This window comes from Thamnophis elegans, chromosome Z (genome assembly GCF_009769535.1).
Source record: "Thamnophis elegans isolate rThaEle1 chromosome Z, rThaEle1.pri, whole genome shotgun sequence".
Lineage (NCBI taxonomy): Eukaryota > Metazoa > Chordata > Lepidosauria > Squamata > Colubridae > Thamnophis > Thamnophis elegans.
This window is the reverse complement of record NC_045558.1, coordinates 89,254,074-89,272,321: the sequence shown is the minus strand read 5'-3', so window position 1 is coordinate 89,272,321 and position 18,248 is coordinate 89,254,074. Positions and strand designations below refer to the sequence as shown.

General features: G+C 35.8%; 1 protein-coding gene across 1 annotated transcript; it reads left to right on the top strand.

The window, feature by feature from the left end:
* Window positions 1-123: 123 nt before the first annotated feature.
* Window positions 124-17,444, top strand: AREG (amphiregulin). Its single transcript, XM_032235303.1, has 5 exons — window positions 124-175; window positions 1,382-1,555; window positions 8,475-8,661; window positions 9,777-9,935; window positions 17,357-17,444. Exons 1-5 carry the CDS (start codon window positions 124-126, stop codon window positions 17,442-17,444), a joined length of 660 nt encoding a protein of 219 aa, XP_032091194.1.
* Window positions 17,445-18,248: the final 804 nt, after the last annotated feature.

Genomic DNA, 18,248 nt, shown 5'->3' with positions numbered 1-18,248 from the left:
TTGCCGCCGCTCCGAGGGTAAGACTCGCTAGGCACCAAGGGAGTCCTCCTCAACCGCTTCAGCGCGCTTTTCCTTCACTCTTTATTAAGCAAACCGGTCCCCGAGGACGCTCCTTTCCCCTCAATGCCTGCACCACTCTTTCTCCTCCTTCTCCTCCCGCTGCTCCGGAGTCCAGGTGAGTGGGCGAGCGAGCGATGGACCCTGTCGAGAGGCGGGGCAGAGGGGGCGCAAAGCTTCGGCGGCCGCACCAAGGGCGCTCGAACTGGGAATTTGGAGAGTGGTGCGTTGCTGGCATTAGGGTCGTAGCTCGCTGCGAACTTCGGAATTGGGCTCCGTTTTTCCCATTTATTTAAAGTTATGCTGAAATTGCACTGCTGTTTGGAAATAGGAGGCGCCTGAAATGCTGAGACGCAGTAGCGGGGGTACCTTCTGCGTTTCCCGCCAGCTCCTTCTCTCTTTTGCACTTCTTAGTTTGACTTTGTCGTTTTGGGTATTTGAAAGTGACGTATATGGGAGCCCCATTCAAGCCATCCTCAAAATCTCGTTGCTGTATTTGTGATTCAGTCTATAAGTTTATGTCTATTTTATTTTCCGTACCTCCGTATCTCCTTTTTCTCTCCTTACCATACAAGAACCCTGCTAAGAACAGTTTGGCAAGTCACAAAATTGGAGATCTTTTTGCTGAGTGGGGAATTACAACTCAGCTGTCTCTTGATTTGAGCCTGCCTAAGCTTCCTTGTATTCTTGTAGGTCTTGACATAACAATATTTTGCTGTCGATGCTTCTTGTTTAATTAAATCACAAAAGGAGGCACTCATTATTTTTCCACTATTTTAGAGGGGTCAGGGTGATGAGAGCACATTGTGTGAAGCAGAATTTGAATTAAGAAGCATTGTTTACACCCCACAATGCTTGAATGGAGCTTAATTCAAAGTGATTCTTAGTCTTCAGGTTTTAAATGGTAATTTCTTTGCTAGATGAATTTTAAATATTGAATAACTGCTTATGATTTTAGAAAAGGAGAAAACATGTTGCAAACTTTAAATCAGAATGACCAGGTATTTGTTTTTGTTAGTTGCTTGGTCAAAATCCATTGTGTAGTGGCTTGTACCCACTGTAAAAGATCAATAAGAACACTTGCTAAGATTCTGGTTAATGGAATGCAATAACTTGGAGGTTGGCCAGCCAATTTTAAGGTTCTGGGGAAATCTAAACAAATTCACCTTAGAAAAACTGAGAGCTGTTTTTTGAATGACTCACTATGGGAATAAGAGTAACTACATGTGCAATAATTGCCAAGTGTAATTTTCAGATAAACACCTTTGCCAGTTTTGCCTGACTAGTAAGAATGGTATCCATTTATTTCATTTCTCTTCCACAGTTTACCAGCATGCCACTGGATCAGAGCTAAATGTGACCAAAGATGAGCAAAACATGCCCAACTTGAACACGTTCAACGTTGATCAGTTATCATTAGGAGTTGAATTTGAAGAGGCTGAAGATCATGCGAAGGAAGTCAGAGAATCTCAGTTCCTTGTGAATGATGCAGGAAGAGGTAGGTTAAAATATGGAGTGCTTGCCCATAATGTTCCTCTCATTTGGGACCTAGGCATCTGAGAGGAGGCTAGTGTAATGATGCAATTTTTGCAAAGAGCTGTTGCTTTGCCTCTCCTAACAAGACAGGGGCTTTCTTAGAATATACTCTAAGCATTGAAGAACCCTATTCTTCCTTTATTTTTATCCATCCATTATTTTCATCCAGACTTTAGCCAGATAAAAATGGATGTACCATGGAAGAGAATATTTATAGCTCAGGGTTGAACTGTAGTATCCTTGATGCTCTCGTTGTGGTTTTCTTGCAGATGTTTCATTACCAAATTAGATAATTCAGAGCACTTCATGCTCCTCAGAGCACTGAAGATGCTACCTAGTTTGGTAATGAAATGTCTGCAAGAAAGCAACCAAGTTCAGAGAACACCAAGAATCCCAAAAAATGAATATGTCTAAGAAGGTATTGTGTTTAATAGACTTATATATACCCTATGGAGTCTTTTTTCTTTATAAATAAATCAATAGTCACATGCTTGTTGTTAAACAATTATCATAATATTAATAGTTTGGATGATTGTGTAGCACTTTCCAAGGATTTGAAGTATTCTGTAGTATATACAGTATTTCATTGGCAAGGACTTTACACTAGTATGAAAGAAGTACATTTTGGATGCAAGGATGAAGTTAACTTCTGAACCTTTACAATATAAATTTAAGCTAATGTCACAACCAATCCATTTCTCTCAGGGTGTCCTGGGAACTTTAGTGCTTGGTACTAAGTATGTCTTTCAAGACGCTCTGACAAAATATGTCTTTCAAGAAACTTTGGTGAAGCTAAAAATCTCAGAAACTTTTTTTTTTACAAATATTAATAGTATTCAATTATTATATTCACCGTGTAGGTTTCAACTTATCACTGTATAAAAATCCCTTTTTGCAAAAACGAAGCTTATTTACATCAAAAAATAAATGGATTTTACTGTTGCCCTTAGAATTAAATCTTCAAAAAAAAACCAAAAGCCCTCAGTGGAATACTGAAATAAAATTTAAGAAATTATTCTGTTTTTAAATAGTCTATATTGTGCTAGATCATTCAACCTGTGCTATAAACATACTTTATCCAAACCCCCATGTAATATGTGAATGAAAATAGAAGGACTAAAACAAAGCCTTTTCTCTTAATATTACTATATTGTTCATTTTGATTCTTCAAAATCAGAATAGCAGTAGCAGTAGCACTTAGACATATATACTGCTTCACAGTGCTTTACAGACTTCTCTAAGAGGTTTACAGAGGCAGCATATTGCCCCCAACAATTTGGGTCCTCGTTTTACTGACTTCGGAAGGATCGAAGGCTGAGTCAGCCTTGAGCCGGTGAGACTTGAACTCTGGCAGTCAGCAGAATTAGCCTGCAATACTGCATTCTAACCACTGTGCCATCATGGCCCCAAATAGAAAGAGAGAAGAATCTGCCAGCATAACGAAGAGGTGCATAAAGTATATAAAGGCGACTTCTCTGCTGTAATGCTAACCCTGATGAACATTCTTAATTTCCCCGTCATGCCCCCCTCCCCTCAGTGAAGTCTGCCCTCATCTTTCTGTCCTGAAAGGACTTGAAGACTTGGCTCTGTCGGTTGACCTGGGGAACCTATGGGGAGAACTATACTGGAGATGGCTACTGGACTAATTAGCTGACCCAATCTCCCCTTTGCACTTCCTGCCCCCCCAGACATCTTTTGCTTGATATTATTGTACTTTGTTTATTTGTATTGTTTCATTGCTTTACTATTGTCATGTTTACATTTTTATCATTTCTTCCATTTTATTCTTGTAAGGGGAATTAATCTTTTTTAAAAAATGTATATGATTTTTGAAGTAGTTTAGTAACAGCCATTCCATTCTACTTCATTTGGGCATTCATTTAGAGTATCAAGAAGGAACTGGTATTCATAATGAAATTGATATTTTTAGGCATATTTTCTCTTAAAATGTATCTGTAACCTATTGATGGATACTTAATATGAATTGCAAATTTTGGATGGGAATATTAGGATTTAGATATTAAAATCAGATTGGATAAGTTTATCAGAATTTAGAAAATCAGAAATTCAATTAAATGTTATTTCTTGGGATTATGAATATAATGTATTTGCATTAATATGTACTCATGTTTCCTGAGCCAATTGTCATTAATATAAACTCATATTTCCTGAGCCAATGTAAATATTATTATTTTCTAATTGAGTCAAATTGAGTATCTTTCTTATAAATCATTTGAGTTAATAATTGCATTTTTATGTTGGTTCTGCTACCGTAGTCTTAGCTGAGCTAGTCCTGGAGTAGCATTTCCAACTACTTTATCTTTATTTTTTACCTCTGCTTTAGGAAAGGGAAACATTAGCTTTACCCACATTCTATTCACAGATGTTCAGTGTTGATCACAAAAACTATAAAAGGAACAAGAAATATCAATTAGTACAAAGATTTTTGAGATATCAACCAAAAAGGAGAGGAAGTGGCAAACCACAGATGACCATGGTTTGCTATGTTATTTGCTGTGCATTCACTGGGTGAGTGCCATAAGCATCATTATTCTCAGTCATGCTTAGGATATCCGTGAACATGGACAGAGGAAAAGACAGCAAGAACACTCAGAATTCTTTAGGATTAATGTACATCTCTACCCTAGGCAGCTATGGATAAAAATATTAATGATGCTAATAAGTATTTGTCAGACAAAATTCAAGAGAAAAACTACGGTATATGAATCTTAATTATTATAACATAAAGGGGTCAAAATGTGGCTGTCTAGCATTGCATGGGGGATGACAAAAGGCCCATGGGGTTGGCTGGCCTCGTGAGAACCCACCTCTCTCTTCCCACAACACCTGTTTTAACAACTGTTAATCTACTATCTTGGAATTCTTCACATTCTGAATTGTTTATGTGTTTATAATTTTAAAACTTTTAATCCTAAATTATTCTGACTTTGTTTCATTTTATTGATGATATTGTAACACCAAGAATCATTCTCTGAGGGAGATTTGCAGTTAAGAAATATGAAGTATAAATAAATAAATGTTTGCATTGCACTTTTTTAACCATGGACATTAACTCAAGTAAAGATTTTTGTTGAATAGGTTAGCTTAATTATCTTATTCATGTAAAATAAAGTTCTAACAAGGAATGAGTAATTCCTATAATATGTTCATTTACTTTAGAATGACAAATTATATTATTTATATTTTATTACATACATACACACACACACGCAACTTTTCTTCTAAGAGATCAAGATAGCATATGTGGGAATTTCTTATCAGGTTATCCATACAATACTTAGGACAAAAGATACAAATGTCACCAAGAAGGATCCAAGTAGCTCAGAACTTAAATCTGATCTCTCCACCTTTAATTTTGTTATTTTAATTGCATGGCATAAACCCAATTGCTTAGATTGCAAGACCCTGCTATTTCAAATAATATTTAGCATGTTCTTTTATGACCATTCTGATAACTTGCTACAATAATATATAAAGATTTCTGTAGGGCAACTAACCTGGATTATAATGTTTAAAAATGTTAGAACTAAATGTTTTGGAAGTTCTTTTTATACAAAAGTCAACTTTATCTGATTAGCTAATATTTGGGCTTACTTAGAAACAATTCCTGTAGTTCCTCAGTTCAGTCCCATTTGGAAGCTCTACTTACTTAAAGATAAATGTTTCTATGATGTTCAAATATTTACCGTAAGTAAAAGAAGGAGATGAATGTCTCTTTAAATTGAGATATGTTTGCTTGAATATAGTTACTTAATAAACAGTTAAACCAAATTGCAGAGTAAGTAGATTTAGTTGGATGCTTCAGAAATTATAAATGTTGGCAAAGGTGCTATTAATGCAGAATATATATGCAAATTTCTTTGTACTTAATTGAAATTAATCAGGCTTAAGTAAAATTACATAGTGGAATTGTATATTTAATAGAAAGTTGCATTTAACCCTTGCTCTCTGATGCTTGAATTTTCTAGTTTGTCTCATGGCCTTTTCTCAATATTCATTTAATGCATCACTTAGCCTAACTATATATATATATATATATATATATATATATATATATATATATATATATATATATATATATATATATATATATATATATATATATATATATATATAATATTATATATATATATATATAGACTGCTTACTGGCTGTTATATATTAATGTTTATCCTTTTGCATAGCAATTAAGCAAACCAAGATACCCATAGTTCTTTCCAAGATGTACATCTGGTCACAGGTTAGTTGACTGCCTTCCCAGAAAGAGGTTATAAAGAGTTGTGGTGTTTTCAGACTTTGTTGATGTGGAAATTAAAATAGAAAAACAAATTCTTTTCTAGAATAAGATGATTTGGCACAAACCTTTAGGTTTTGGGACTAGAGCATAATAAGCAGAGGCTGAATCACCAGGAGGAAGCTCATGGGCTGCTCCTGACAAACTGTAAATAAGAAAATGCTTCCTCCACAGAATACATTTTTGACATATATCAGACCAATCATGCTCTTTCAGTCTGATATAACGTAAAGGCTGCTATGAAGATAAAAGATGAAAAAAATAACTCCATTTTAGCTTGGATCACTTGAATCACAGCGTACAACTTCGTGATTATGCTCATATGTAATGAGGGAGAATTCTGGTGTATCATTCATGAGTTCCTGACTCGTTCACTCTTGTTTAGGTCCTTCTATTACAGAAAGGGCTAAATCAGCCTTCTCTGCTATATGCCCTCCAGATGAGTAACAGCAAGTTCCCATCATTCCCCAGTAGTTACACCGGAGTTATAATTGAATACATCTTGAGGATATTAGATGTGGGAAAGCTGGGTTAAAATAACTCACTAAGGTTTTTGATTCAATATGTCTATATTCCAAGACAAGGGTTGCATGTCCTTGGTTGTAAATAATAAAACATGAGAACCTGTTCTGGCTACATGATACGCTAGAGAGACAACCTGATGCCCTGGGATTTTTTTGAACTATAACCTCCACAATCCTGGCCATTGGTCATGGGGGCCTCTTGGGATTTCAAGTCCAAAGCATCTGGAGGCCTCCAGGTTGCTTGTCCCTTGTGGTAAGACCTTGTTGGTTTAACCACTCCTGCTGATGGGAAATACTAAATAGGAATAAAAAGGTTTGCATGTGGTATCCATATATAATAACCAAGGATCATCTAAATGCTAGGTTTCTGCTGCATGTGAATGGGAGTTGGCCATAAAGCTTTGAAGTTAAAGGTGGTTGAACAAAAAACAGAAGTTGTTTCATTAGGGTTTCAAATCACGTTTGAGATAGAGAATTGACTATACCTCACGTGTAAGTGGAGTCATGTCAGGAAGAGACTAAATAATTCATTCAGACTATTTTATGCTGATTAGAAATGAGAAATCCTTTGCAAATCATATTCTCAATCCCACAATATGCATTTTTGAATTGGCAGATCATTGTGAAACCCTGTCTAAAACCACATAATTATCTACTCTGATCTTTTAAACCCCTCTGAAATGCAAATATCTTTGGGGTTAACCATATTACCACACCTCATTAGAATTGTTAAACTTCTAAGAGAACTTTATTTAATTTATCTTATTGCTGAGCAGTAATGTTTACATTATTAGTTTTGACTTTATTGCAGAGAGAACTAAGAAAAGACCAATTATATTAAAATGTTTTGCACACTGACTTTCTTTAATTGCATTTAGAAAGGCAGAAGTTATTTAAAAAATCCGGTTTCTCTATCCTGGTTTTGAAATTCTTAAAATGTAAAATAATTGCATCAAACCAAAACTTTACATAAATGTTTACTTTTATCAAGATCATCAATGAATTCTTCTTATTTTTATTCAGATACGTAGCTAGCCCTTGCTTCTAAATATGGGAACATGATCTCTCTGAGCCAGAAGATTACACTGCATAGAACAGCAAATTGACTTTAGTATGTAGAAAACTGCATGTTTTCTTGAATTTGTTTTCCAGTTGCAGTAGAGTTGCTGGTGCAAACATATTAGTCATAGTTACACAATATGCTTAACCCAGTTAATATGTCTTCACACATCAGACGTCATTTTGGGAATGCAGATCCCCATTCGTTTTCTTCTGGAAATTCCTGCTCTTCTATGAGCTTTGCAGAAACCATGGTCACTGCTGATCCTGCTCCAGCGTCATGAGGAAGAAAACCAATAAGATGGGGGGAGATTGCCATCCCCCATTACAGTGACTCATTAGGTTTAAGATAAACGTCATAGATGAGCTTAAAGTTGTGACTTTGTACAAACTTGGGACTGTTTAAAGTAAACCACAGAGTCAACTAAAATGTAGGATTTCCATGACAAATAACCACTTCAAGTGAACATAGTCATTGTACATTTCTTGTGTATATATCTTGGTCACTAATATAACATCTCTTTGCTTTATAGTTGTATTTGCAATCAAAATAGTATTCTGATTAGAACAACAGGAATCTGAGATTAAAATCTTTCTTCCATCTCTGAGCCATCCCAAGCCCTTTACTTTGTGTTACCTATATAATAAGGCTAGTGAATTGGAATCAAAGACTTCCAGTGAGTTCGCTGCAGCAGAGATAGATGCCAATATAGGTTTTTTCTTCTTTTCTTAGCATGTTTCCCTCATGCAGGATCCACTTGTTTTTGCATACCTAGTTTTTACAGTGAAGCTATTGGTGTAAGCTGCTCCTTTGGGTGGAAAAGGCTCAAGGTTACTCAGGAAGTTTCTGTGCCTAAGGGATTGCTATAAACTAGTCCTTCTTTTTTTAGAGTTTTAGAAGAACTCTTAGTTCTTAGCATTTTGATCACAACAGCACACTGTCTCTCTGCCGAAATTAAATATAATTAATAATATTTTCCCAGAGAAACCACCCATTAAGAATCCAGCAAATTTAGATGGTGGAAAAAAGAACCCTAACAAACACAAAAGAAAAGGAAACGAGAAGAAAACTAAAAGGAAAACTAAAACTCCGTGCGAAGGAAAATATAAAGGTTTTTGTGTTCATGGTGAATGCAGATACATTGAACAGTTTCTAATACCTGTTTGCACGTAAGTTAAATAGAAACCTTGATAAAATCATTAGTATCTCTATTTTGATAGCTAATATGTTGCCACTTGAAAGTATTATTCTCTCACAGAGCTATTAATAAAGTGATGAAACAGAATGTATGGATCTGCAAAAAATATTAATTCCCTATCCACCAGTGTTCTGGAAGCATAAGAAAAAATTAATATAGTGGCCCTGGCTACTATATTGCCTGTATGCATATATCTTCCATTAATCTGGATAGAATTCACAAGGTGTAATTTTTTTGTTTGGTGTTGGATATGTTATGTGCAGCAGGCATTTGTGGCTATAATCTATGGTTTATGAACAACAAATGCAACAAATGAATTTTATCACAGTGAGCTGCAATCAAAGTACAGGAATCTGGAGATTCATTTATCTTTGCTCAGATAAATGACTGACATATGTATGCTCCATGCACTATTCTGTAGGCTGAAATGCTCCTTTTGTTATATTATTACAGGTAGTCCTCGACTTACGACTGCAATTGGGACAGAATTTCCAGTCGTAAGTCATTATGGTTGTAAGCCGATGCACCCATGTGACGACCTGATTTTGCGACATTTTTGCAGTGATCGTTAAGCAAATCACTGTCATTAAGTGAATCCATGATCATTAAACAAACATCATGGTCGTAAGTGCAAACTTATTCTTCCAAATAGATACTTTTTCCCAGAAATTAGCAACAAAGTTACAAATCATAGTCACATAATCATGCGATGCTGCAATTGTGTGTGTGTGTGCGTGTGTATGTGTGATAACATTTTACAATGGCCTAAAGTGACTATAAAACTCTCATTCTGGGCCCATCATAATTTCAGATGTTCATGAAGTGGCTGGTTATAAGTCAAGGACTACCTGTATCCCTGATTCAACTAAAATGTCCTACTATATATATATATAAAAGTGTGTGGAGCTGTTGCATTATGGCCTCATATGAAAATGAAGTTGCCTTTCCTGGTGCTTTCAACACAAATTATCAACAATTCAAACTATTGAATTGTCCCTGAAGATATTTTGAACATCATTTCAGTGTTCTATATATGTTTAGAATAGCAGTGATGCTACTCTGTGCATTTTCATGATTTGCTTTCAGATGCCACCCAGATTACTTTGGTGAACGTTGCGTGGAACAGTTTTTGAAGACAAAAAGAACCAATAATGAAACAAGTGTCTTAAAAATAGAAGTTGTGGTAGTATCAATTTTCTTCGCGATGATCAGTTTCGCCATCTTTATATATGTCATCACTGAACAGTAAGTCAAGTTATTTAAATCCCCTAGTAAACCAAGGAAAGTACAATAAAATAGTGGCAAAAAAGACTGATAGATATCTGTGATACTTAATATACTGAACAATGTTGTCAGCAACAGAATACTAAAGTTTTGTAAAATTGCTTGCCAGAATTAAGATTTATGGTGCCCCAAAATAAAAAAGAAATTTGATTCTTATTTTAATGCTAGTTGATACTTTTTAAATATACACTTATGAAACATGGTGACTATATTCATACACTGATGACTCCATTTTATGTATTTTACAGTGCACTCGAGTGAAAAGTATATGCTATAATGTATATATTAAAAAGCCTTCCACAAAAGATAGTATTTTAGAGAAGACATATATCAAAGTACATATACAAGTTGACTCAGAAATAGGATACAAAAATGTAAATTGGCAAATGTGAAACTAAATTCATTTGTATTTCTCTATCCTTAACTTTAATTATATGGAGTAATACATTGTGCCAATTTTGTAGAGCAGTATTTACCTCAATTTACCTCCGAGAGCTATTTAGAACATCATAAAATAATGAATAGTGTAAGCGGACAGACCAGTATGGACACATTAAAATCCAGCATACCATAATCTTGAAGATTAAACTATATTTGACAGGTGATGATCTCATTAAGTCTGGAAGAAATGAGCAATGGAAACAACTAATGTGTCCTTTTGATTTTATGAGATATATTAAGCTTGAAATTGATGAAACTTAACATTTAGGTTTAATTATTTCAGTGTTTATTCTAGCTGTGACTCAGTTTGGATCCTATGAAGTAAATGTATCAGTCAAGCCTAATTGCGATACAATAAATGGTAGATTGGGAACTGTAACAAGTATGGTTTTCAAATAACAATTTAAGACTGTTGTGTTTTGGCTGTTGTGTTTTTCTGTGGAAAAATAGTCCTGTAATAGAATTCGGTAGCAGGAGAAAATTGAAATTTCAGCACTATTTAATTTTATTTAATTGAGCTTCATATTTGGGGCCATTAGCAAATATAATACTTATTGCTTTTAAGTTTCACTCCTGAGAAATAATGTTTTAGGTACTATTTGCTGGTGTTGAACTTAACAGCACATTGGTCAGGTTCTCTTGCTCCCCATTATGTAACGTCTAAATGACTGATCCTGTGAGGTCCTGTAGATTTCATATCAAGGACCATATAAACTAAGTTTCCACAGTGCAGAACTACGAGCACTGTATGTTTGTGTGTTTTTACACACCGAGACACACACAATGATACTTGCAACCTATAGGTCACAGGTGAAATCTCCACTTCAATTAAATATTCATCTAGTGACAATTGCAGTGGCAAAGATTTGGCCCCTATCATTTCCACTCCTGCACAATTCTCATCCTAAGGCTAGAACTATACTGTACTGAACCCATAACACTTCCTTTCCCCAGCCGTCTCCTTTTCTCAATCTTTTGTATTAATATTTTGCTCAAACTGTAGCCTATTTTATAGCAACTTGTGGTCCATGCAGCAGTCTACACACTATTCCTGTCCTGAATTCCTTAGAGTGCATACTTGCATATCAATAACAATAACAACAACAACAACAACAACAACAACTTGAAGAAGGCAAGGTCAGCTAAAGAACAATCAGGTCAAAAGCAGACTGGAAGCAAGATACGATTTGGAGAATAAAGAGATTGCAATAGTAATTGAAGAGCTGAAGCCGAGGGTTGTTGGCGTTGCTGAAAAGATTAAAAGATATGAAAACCAGGTAACTCAATTCAAGGAAAACTCACAGTTCAGAGCAAATCAGTACCAGTTTTATAAGAGCTTAGAGATGGAGATGGAGTAACAACAAATGAAAAGCCTGATAAAGAGAAAGCTCTGAAATTCTGGAAAAATTTGTGGGAAAACAACAAGAAGCACAGTAGAAATGCAAAATGGATCAAACAAATTGGGGATTCTATTAAAGTGCATAAAATGGAAGATGTGAAATAACAAAAGAAATGGTGCAAATACAGTCAAGAAAAGTAAAGAACTGGAGTGCACCTGGATCAGAAGAGTTACATGGCTTCTGTTAAAGGCACTTACAAGTGTGCACAAAAGATTGGCAAACCAAATGAATCAGATCTTAAAAACACCTGAAAATGATGAATGGATGACAACTAGAAGGACATTTTTGATCCAAAAAGATAAAGGAAAAGGAAAGGATCCTGGAAACTATAGGCCAATCACCTGTTTGCCAACAACACACAAGTTCCTTACTGGTATCATTGCAAACCAAATTTATGGATACTTGGAAAGAAATAACATAGACATTGCAAGACCAGGTGATAGCCGGGTCGCCAAGAAGGAATATGAAAAAATCACGAAATACCAGGACTTAAAAATCGAAATTCAACGACTATGGCACAAACCAGCAGTGGTAATTCCAGTGGTAATTGGCACACTGGGTGCTATTCCAAAAGCACTGGAATTACATTTAAAACAGTTAAAATTGACAAAATCACCATTAGTCAAATGCAAAAGACTGCACTGCTTGGATCTGCACGCATATTACGAATATACGTTATGATGTCCTAGGCCCCTGGGTGGGGCCCGACTAGTAACCAATGCCAAATCCGGCGAAACAACTGGCCGCTGTGATACAATTGTATAATAATAATAATAATAATAATAACAGCAACAAACTGGTGGGAACATAAGCCTGAAAAAGTCACTGAAAATCAGATGGTGAAGATCTTGTGGGATTTTTGCATACAAACGGTCAAAATACTGGCGCATAACACACCAGACATCACACTGGTTGAGAAAAATAAGGTCACAATCATAGACATCGCAATAGGCCCCTGAGTGGGGCCCGACTAGTAATCAATGCCAAATCCGGCAAAACAACTGGCCGCTGTGATACAATTCTGTTGTTGCGAATAATAGTAGTAATAATAATAATAATAATAATAATAATAATAACAACAACAACTCCGCCATTGCCGGTCCCAAGCCCGGATGAGAAAGGAGGAAGGTTGGGATCAGGTTGGCATCTGGTCCTGTAAAAAAAAACCCCGCCAACCCATACAATATGGTGAAAAAAACAAATAAGAATTCCATACCGCATCGGTCGTCGCGCGGGTTAACAAGGGCCGCGGCGGATGTTGGGGTCCCTGGACATCCGTCGACAAGTGGGCTACAAGTGGACCAGCCAACAAAACGACAAAAATATAGTGCAGATGAAAACCGTGCCATAATGGCCTGTTACTACAACTCAGAGCCAGAAAAAAGAGGCTATTTAAAGCGAATGTATGAATTATGGAAACAACAATATCCAGATTCAAATGTTAGTGAACAACGACTAGCAGATCAAAGGCGATTTATTATACGGAATAAAGTGTTTAGTGAAGTTGAACATGAGGAAATTCAGGCAAATTGCAAAACCCAAAAAACAATATCACAAGTGGAAATAACTGATATTCAAGACACAACTAAAGACATTATAGTAGAACTCCCAGAAGAAGCTCTTGGGGAGGAAATAATATCACCACCACTAGAACCAGTTATCACTGAACCAACTGATGAACTAACTCAAAAACAAAAAGAATTGAAGTATAAGATCATGGAGCATTTTCTGCTTAATGAGGAAAGGCAACGTTTACCATCACTAAAAACTGTGCCAAAGAAAATTTTGGCCCCTATCATGAAAATGGTTAATGCAGTGTTTTCAACAATTGAACCAGGATCCATCTTGGAAACAAACCAGTTAATGTACAGCGCAGCTGTAATAGTCACTAATGAACTAGGCATTAAAATTAAAGTACCTAGTCATACAACAGAAAAAGCATCAAAGCCAAAGTGGAAAATCCGTTTAGAACAAAAAATAAAAAAATTAAGGGCAGATGCTAGTAACTTAAAGAACATGCATGAGCAACGGCTTAAAAACAACAAAATCATAGATCGGCTAATCAGGAGATATAGATTGGATACAAGAAACATCAATGAAGCTGTAGAGATTGTAAAACAGCAGATAACAGCAACAGCTAGAAAAATTGAAAGATATGAGGCACGAATCATCCAATATAAACAAAATCAGCAATTTCGATCAGACCAACGGCGTTTTTATCAAAGTCTTAATGTAAATGGTGACACCAAAAGTGAAAAACCAGAAAAACAGGCCACAGTTGAATTCTGGAAAGAATTGTGGGAAAATGCAAAGGACTACAACAAGGAAGCAAAGTGGATACATGACTTTGAGAAAAGCATTGGCAACAAACAAATGCAAGTATTAGAAATAACAACTGAGATGGTCAAAAATCGAGTTAAAAAGGTAAAGAATTGGACATCACCTGGAAAGGACCAATTACATGGTTTCTGGCTCAAATATCTGACCAGTTTACATGCAATATTGGCCAGGCAACTGAATGAAATTTTACAAAAGGGCCAAATTGATGAATGGTTGACAACTGGAAAAACATACTTGATTCAGAAAGATCCAACTAAAGGAACAACACCTGAAAACTATAGACCAATAACATGCTTGCCAACAACCTTCAAATTACTCACAGGCATTATTGCAGATAACATGATGGATTATTTGGAAACAAACAACATCTTGCCAGTAGAGCAAAAAGGCAACAAAAGAAGGAGCAGGGGCACAAAAGATCAGCTTCTAATTGATAAAATGATATTAGAAAATTGTAAGAACAGAAAAACGAACTTGAATATGGTCTGGATTGATTACAAAAAGGCATTTGACTCACTGCCACATAGTTGGATCATAAAATGCTTAGAAACAACTGGCATTAGCAAAAATATTACATCCTTTACTGAAAAGGCAATGAAACAATGGAGAACTGAGTTGGCAGTAGGGAATGAGAGCTACGGAATGGTTAATATCAAGCGAGGAATTTTCCAGGGTGATTCACTTTCACCTCTTCTCTTCATCATCGCAATGATCCCACTATCAGTAATCTTAAAAAAAATGAAATTAGGCTACCAAACAGCCAAAAAAGCTGAAAAAATTTCGCATTTACTATATATGGATGATTTGAAACTCTATGGAAAGTCAGAAATAGAAATCCAATCATTGACAAATACAGTCCGAGTATTCAGCACCGATATTTCAATGCAGTTTGGCATGGAAAAATGCGCCACTGTATCCATAAAAAGGGGCAAAATCACTGCATCTGAGGGAATTGAAATGCCCAATGGCCAACTAATTAAATGCAAAGAAAATGAAGCCTACAAATACTTAGGCATTCTGCAGTTGGATAACATCAAGCATGGAGAAGTAAAAACTATTGTCAGACGAGAGTACACCAACAGAGTTAGGAAAATTTTGAAATCTAAATTGAATGGTGGAAATACAATCAAGGCCATAAATACCTGGGCAATACCAGTTATAAGATACACAGCTGGCATAGTTAACTGGACACAAGCTGATTTGGACCTTTTGGACCGAAAAAACCAGGAAACTAATGACAATGCACTACAGTTTACATCCACGTGGTGATACTGATAGACTATATCTGCCCCGAAAATCAGGTGGCAGAGGATTATTACAAGTGAAGCAAACAGTTGAAGAAGAAAAACGTGCACTGGCTGATTATTTAAAAGAAACTCAAGAACATCTATTAATCGAAGTAAAGAACAAAAATCTACTGAAGGCCCAACAGACAAAACAAGAATACAGAAAAGATGTGATAAAATCAATAATGGAGAGTTGGCAGAACAAAGCACTGCATGGTCAATTTCTGGACAAAATAAAAGATAAAGTGGACAGGGAACAAACTTGGTTATGGTTAAAAACAGGTACATTAAAGAAAGAAACAGAGTCACTAATCCTGGCTGCGCAAGAACAAGCTATCCGCACAAATGCCATTAAGGCCAAAATCGAAAAATCCTCTGATGATGCCAAATGCAGACTTTGCAAAGAAGCTGACGAAACTGTTGATCACATACTCAGCTGCTGTAAAAAAATCGCGCAGACTGATTATAAATTGCGGCACAATTCAGTAGCACAAATGATCCATTGGAATTTGTGCAAAAATTATAATATTAAAACAGCAACAAACTGGTGGGAACATCAGCCTGAAAGAGTCACAGAAAATCAGATGGTCAAGATCTTGTGGGATTTCCGTATACAAACCGACAAAATACTGGCGCATAATACACCAGACATCACACTGGTTGAGAAAAATAGGGTCACAATCATAGACATCGCAATACCAGGTGATAGCAGGGTCGCCGAGAAGGAACATGAAAAAATCGCAAGGTACCAGGACTTAAAAATCGAAATTCAACGACTATGGCACAAACCAGCAGTGGTAATTCCAGTGGTAATTGGCACACTGGGTGCTATTCCAAAAGCACTGGAATTACATTTAAAACAGTTAAAAATTGACAAAATCACCATCAGTCAAATGCAAAAAGCCGCACTGCTTGGATCTGCACGCATATTGCGAAAATACGTTACGACGTCCTAGGCCCCTGGGTGGGGCCCGACTAGTAACCAATGCCAAATCCGGCGAAACAACTGGCCGCTGTGATACAATTGTATAATAATAATAATAATAATATCTAAATGCTCGCCTTGGGACAATATTATGCATGTAACACATTGCTTATCTTAACATTTAATAAATAATTTTGACTTGGATTCTGATGTAAACTGATCGTTATAGCTTGGAAGCTTTGTTTCTGTGTTGCTGAATGTCCCTACCACCACCCCAAGTTCCCAAGAGTGTAATAACAAATTTGCTCCAAAGTTTGACTTTAAGATAAAAAGGCTAAAGATGAGAATGGAAATGTAAGGTCCTGTGGAAATAAAATGCTTCCATTCCCATAAATTTCTTGAAGTCCCAAAATTATGAAATATTGGAAAAAGTGTTTTCAGGTAACAGAATGGTGTCATTACAAGGTTTTTTTCAGGACCCATTGATCATTTGAAACCTAAATTACAGGGCCATGGTTAGAAAACTGCTCCCCCCCCCCCCAACATTGTTCAACTGGACATACCATTCTATTTATGCAGAAGTTCTGAAACTTTTTTTCTATTTTAATTCTTGGAAATTAAATGTCTGGTTTATATGGGGTTTCTTAGAGAAAGAATGGTCTACTGTATCTTTTGATTGTTAAACATGTCAAACTCTTTTATATTCAAAATAGATGCCCCCAAACTTTTAGACTTTGAAGCACCTTTGAAATGTTGAGAGACTGTTGAAATAACAGTAGTTGCATGGTTAGATGAGGTTTGCTCATTCAAAAGTGTTGTGCCTTTGGCGACTTAGCTACTCACAAATGAAGAAAATTAAACAGGGCAAGGAACCTGATATCCCACAGTTTTTCTGTATCACACTTATAATTTAAAATAATTTTGTACTTGAGCAATTTTAAAGCAAAATAATTCCACAAAGTGATGGAGATGAATGTTTTTATTATTCAGGGTAAGAAAAAAATGCACTAACTATAATGAAATAGAGGAAAGGAGAAATCTCAAAAAAGAAAATGGAATTCCCAGTAGTAATGTCTAAAAAAAATGAAGGTAAGGATTCTTTTAACTATATCTTATGCTATTTTTCCAACTCCAGAAGTTTACAACTATTTGTTTTTTCTTTATCAATTCTCTTGTCCTATTATGAGGCTTTGTGTTATAGTATATAGTAACAGAAATCTTTTTAAAACTCATTCGATCGAATTAAGAGTGTCATTATCTTTTAGTGTCAACCTGGGTTTTTTTAATAACACGGACATATTTCACGTTTGAAACAAATAGAAATATACTCTTTTTATTATATGTAGTCCTCGACTTACAACCACAAATGAGCCCAAAATTTCTATTGCTAGGTGAGATAGTAGTTTTGCCCAATTTATAACCTTTCTTGCCACAGTTCTTAGATGAATCACTGCAGTTGTAAAGTTAGTAACATAGTGGTTAAGTGAATATGGCTTCCCCATTGGCTTTAATGCTCAGAAGCTCACAAATCACATGATGCAGGGAAATCGCAACAGTCCTAAATATGAGCCAGTTGCTAACGTCTGAATTTTGATTACATGATTGGAGGTGCTGCAATGGTCATAGGTGTGGAAAACAGCCAATTTTTTCAGTGCCATAACTTCAAATAATACCAGCTATCACTAAACAGACTGTTGTAAATTGAGGTCTACCTATATTGCATTACTCTAGAATCCCAATCAATAATTCTGCCTTCTTGGAGATGAGCTTCATAAGAGGAGTTGGATATTTTTGAACAGGTCTTTACTGTATGTATAATGTAGAGCATTTCCTGAAAACAATGTTACAGAGTCTGGCACTATAATTGCAGAGATACTTGGTC

What these genes read in the sequence shown, in the direction of transcription:
- AREG (XM_032235303.1), top strand. Translation starts at nt 124, where the DNA reads ATGCCTGCACCACTCTTTCTCCTCCTTCTCCTCCCGCTGCTCCGGAGT. An exon ending in TGTGAATGATGCAGGAAGAG is followed by an intron (nt 1,556 to 8,474) that starts GTAGGTTAAAAT and finishes ATATTTTCCCAG; the next exon opens with AGAAACCACCCATTAAGAAT. An exon ending in TTTCTAATACCTGTTTGCAC is followed by an intron (nt 8,662 to 9,776) that starts GTAAGTTAAATA and finishes ATTTGCTTTCAG; the next exon opens with ATGCCACCCAGATTACTTTG.